This window comes from Mandrillus leucophaeus, unplaced genomic scaffold (genome assembly GCF_000951045.1).
Source record: "Mandrillus leucophaeus isolate KB7577 unplaced genomic scaffold, Mleu.le_1.0 Scaffold252, whole genome shotgun sequence".
Taxonomy (NCBI): domain Eukaryota; kingdom Metazoa; phylum Chordata; class Mammalia; order Primates; family Cercopithecidae; genus Mandrillus; species Mandrillus leucophaeus.
The window spans coordinates 958323-962666 of NW_012102610.1; the positions used below are offsets into that span (position 1 = coordinate 958323).

Below are 4344 nucleotides of genomic sequence, written 5' to 3' on the forward strand. Positions count from 1 at the left end.
CAAGGAACAAACAAGCAGCCCGCAGCTCTGACTACAAGCGGAGAGCAGGAGGCTCTGGGACGCAAAGCCCCATCAACCCGGGCTGCTTCGTTCTGCTCCTGTACACGCCCCAGTAAGCTGACAATAACAATACCCACAGCCACTACCGCGCCGAAGGGGAGGCCCCCGCACCACTGGGCAATGGGGCCAGATGAATCCCGCAGGAATGCAGATGGCCACGGATTAAGACTTACCGAGGAAGAGATGGCTGCCACCTCCGTAGGCAGCGCCGAGGAAGAGAGAAGGGACAGTGGCACGCAAGGGCTGATGGGACGTAACCCCCTGGGTCCTGGCAGGGAAAAGGCAAGCACTTCCGGTTCGGCTCTTTCAAATAAAATAAAGACACGTCAAAAAATAATGCCGCAAAAAATTCTGAGTATACATGTTTTAATAGACCGTAATATCTAGGCATATGACTGAAAAATATATTCTACCTATCCTTGGGTCTACGTAGAAATTTGGAATTCTTTCTGAGCTAATAAGACCTGGTGGAGAGAGGCACTTACTTCCGCCAGAAGTTGAAGCCAATCCGCTTTTGGGCTATTTCCGCCCGCGTTTCTTCTACTCCGAAGTGCGCCTCTTAGTGGTCAGAAGAGAACAAGACAGAGACTTCCTAATAATTTCCTCACCGAATTTAGACAGTAAATAGTAACGAAACTATGATAGCTAACATGCGATGGAGTTCACTATGCCTACCACAATTCTATAACGTACCCCTATTATGTCTCCATTTTGCATATGTGGAAGGTGAAATTTGGAGACTTGACTCCAAACTCCATGCCCTAACCATTATGCTAAATGGCCTAGTTTTTGTTTGTTCATTTTTTTGGAGATGAGGTCTCACTTTGTTGCCCAGACTGGTCTCGAACTCCTGGGCTCAAACGATCCTCTCGCCTCAGCCTCCTGAGTAGCTAGGATTACAGGCACGAGCTACTGCCTAGTTGTTTTTTGTTTGTTTGTTTTGTTTTGTTTTTTGTTTTTTTTAGACAGAGTCTCCCTCTGTCACCTAGGCTGTAATGCAAAGGCGCCATCTCACGGCTCACTGCAGCCACTGCCTCCCAGACTGCCTAGTTTTTAAAGTTACTCTTAATTCGTTTTGCTTAGCTTTTGCATTTAAGATTATTGTGAAAATTGGCAGAGCACTATGGTTCACACCTGTAATTCCAATACTTTGGGAGTCTGAGGCGGGAGATTTGCTTGAGCCCAGGAGTTCAAGACCAGCCTAGGCAACATAGTAAGACTCTGTGTCTACAAAAATAAAATAATTAGCTAGGGCTGGTGGCACATGCCTGTAGTCCCAGTTACTCGAGAGGCTGAGCTGGGACGATCACGTGAGCGCCCAGGAGTTCTAGACTACAGTGAGCTGTGATAATGCCACTGCACTCCAGCCTGGGTGACAGAGCAAGGCTCCGTCTCAACAACAACAACAAACCTATAAAGACAAATAACCCAATTGAAAAATGGGTAAAGAATCCAAATAGACATTTCTCTGGCCAATGAACACATGAAATGATGATCTACATCATTAGCCATCAGGGAAATACAAACTGGAATTGCAATGAGATACCATTTCACACTCACTAGGACGGAGAAATGGGAATCTCCGTACAGTGCTAGTGCAAATATGAAATGGTGCAGTCACTTTGGAAATGAATAGCAATTCCTCAAAATGTTAAACATAGAATTACTATATGCCCAGCAAGTCCACTTTCAGGTATATGCTCAGGAGAAATGAAAACATATGTCCACACAAAAACTTGTACATGAATAATCACAACAGCCTTATTCATAATAGCCAAAATGTAGAGACAAACCAAATGTCCATCAACTGACGAATGGATAAATAAAATATCATCTGTCATTCAATGGAATATTATTCAGCAATGAAAAACAAGGAAGTACCAGTACATGCTACAACATGGATGAACCAGACACAAAAGGCCACATATTGTATGTCTCCATTTATATGAGTTATCCAGAATAGGCAAATCCTTAGAGACAGAAAGTATGTTAGTCGTTGCCAGGGCTGAAGAGAAGGAGGAATTGGGATAGACTACTAATGGGGTTTACTTTGGGGTGATGGAAAAGTTCTAGAATTAGATGGTGACGATGATTGCACAATTCAGTGACTATACTGAAAGACATGTACACTATTTTTTTTTTTTAGACAGAGTTTCACTCTTGTCACCTAGGCTGCAGTGCAATGGTGTGATCTCGGCTCACTGCAACCTCCGCCTCCTGGGTTTAAGCGATTGTCCTGCCTTAGCCTCCCAAGTAGCTGGGATTACAGGTACCCACCACCACACCCAGCTAATTTTTGTATGTTTAGTAGAGACAGGGTTTCACCATGTTGGCCAGGTTGGTCTCGAACTCCTAACCTCCAGTGATCCACCTGCCTCGGCCTCCCAAAGTGCTGGGATTATAGGTGTGAGCCACTGCGCCTGGCAATCATACACTTTAAATGGGTGAATTGTACACTATGTGAACTACATCTCAAAAAAGTTGTTATAAAGAGTAATAGTATGGGCATAGTTGCAGAAAAAAGGACAATCTTTCAACTGAATAAAATCAGCTTTGTAAAAGACTTATTTATTTATTTATTTTGAGATGGAGTCTCGTTCTGTCACCCAGGCTGGAGTGCAGTGGCGCAATCTCGGCTCACTGCAAGCTCTGCCTCCCGGATTCACACCATTCTCCTGCCTCAGCCTCCCGAGCAGCTGGGACTACAGGTGCCCGCCACCTCGCCTGGCTAATTTTTTTGTATTTTTTAGTAGAGATGGGATTTCACTGTGTTAACCAGGGTGGTCTCAATCTCCTGACCTCGTGATCCGCCAGCCTCGGCCTCCCAAAGTGCTGAGATCACAGGCAAGAGCCACCGCACCCGGCCTGCAAAATACTTTTTAAAAAGAGATGGAAAAAAGAAGCTGAGGGGACCCATTGAGCCACAGCAATAACTATATGTGCAGAGGAGGGAGGCCTTTGGGAGCCAAACCATCCAGTCTCCATCTTGGCTGAGGAGCCCTGACACGCTCCTGCACTCCTGGAGCACTTGGGTGGGCCTAGGGGAGGTGCCACTGACTCTAGGAGCTGAGGATTGGGCTGTGTGGTTGGGGAGTAGGGAGATGGAGAGGCAGAGAGGCCCCTGTTCACCGTGGGATGACACAGGAGAAAAGACTGGTCAGCTCTCCGTCTTCCCAACTCCCTCCATTAAAGTTGGCGAGAAAAGCCCTTAATTGTATTGCAATGGTTATGGATTCGGAAATGGTTTTTCCCTTGGTGTGTGTTCTTTTTCCTCAGATTGGGAAGGATCGGGCACTGAACTTTGACCCCTGCTGCATCAGCTACTTTACTAAAGGGGAGTACATTTTGCTGGGGGGTTCAGACAAGCAAGTATCTCTTTTCACCAAGCATGGAGTGCGGCTTGGGACTGTTGGGGAGCAGAACTCCTGGGTGTGGACGTGTCAAGTGGAACCGGATTCCAACTATGTGGTAAGAAGAGGAAGTTTGTTCTGTGGGGCCATGGCTTGAAGAGGCACTGAGCAGCCGCCATGTCTCGAGAGACATATCACTGGGGTTTGTGTCTGACAAATGGGAGTGCAGACTCTCTCCAGAAAGCTGGGAATTGACAGTTCTGTCACCCTGCAGGTGGTCGGCTGCCAGGACGGCACCATTTCCTTCTACCAGCTTATTTTCAGCACAGTCCATGGGCTCTACAAGGACTGCTATGCCTACAGGGATAGCATGACTGACGTCATTGTGCAGCACCTGATTACTGAGCAGAAAGGTGAGAAGCAGGTCTAGACCTTGGGAAGAGGGACAGGTGGAAGCAGATGGAAAGGACTGGTGACAGGGCACTTGAAATGACAGGAAAGGTTTCTCCTTGGCCTTTTGAAAACATGTTAGCCACTGGGTCTATGTCTTGGAGTGTTTTTTTTTTTTTTTTGGTGGGGGAACTAGGGATGCCAATCTCCTTGAGGATTTCATGAAAGCAATAAACCCTCTCTGAAAAATGTACCAACTCAGAATTTTGCACATAATTTCAAGGAGTACATGAATTTCCTGAGTGAGGGAGGATGATTTATGACAGGTTGGAGCCAGGTGATTGACCTACATGGGTCTTTGTGGACCTTTATCCTTTCTTGTCAAAGTCACTCAGGGGTGCTTCTCCCTCAGCCCAGTCTCCACTTGCCTCCTGCTGGGTCCTTCTGCCAGAGATGAGCAGTGGAATTGGATTGGCACAGGCTTAGTCAGAAGATCAGGGTTCCAGGCCTAGCATAGTCATTCCAAGCCCTAAGACCTCAGTCT

The 4344-nt window shown here is 46.6% G+C and overlaps 2 protein-coding genes across 4 annotated transcripts in view; one reads left to right on the forward strand and one right to left on the reverse strand.

Annotated features, from left to right (window-relative positions):
* Positions 1-300, reverse strand: part of RPL32 (ribosomal protein L32) — a 6644-nt gene extending 6344 nt beyond the window's left edge. The window contains exon 1 of one of the 3 annotated variants that reach the window (XM_011983609.1): positions 234-279. The gene's annotated coding sequence lies outside the window, so the exon portion shown is untranslated. Of the gene's footprint in view, positions 1-233 lie in introns of all 3 variants that reach the window. The other 2 variants (XM_011983608.1, XM_011983606.1) reach the window with 2 other exon arrangements.
* Positions 181-4344, forward strand: part of LOC105542212 (intraflagellar transport protein 122 homolog) — a 12418-nt gene continuing 8254 nt past the window's right edge. Inside the window, 3 exon segments of the mRNA XM_011983650.1 lie at positions 181-342; positions 3337-3528; positions 3685-3823. Coding sequence (XP_011839040.1) covers positions 181-342; positions 3337-3528; positions 3685-3823 — 493 coding nt within the window.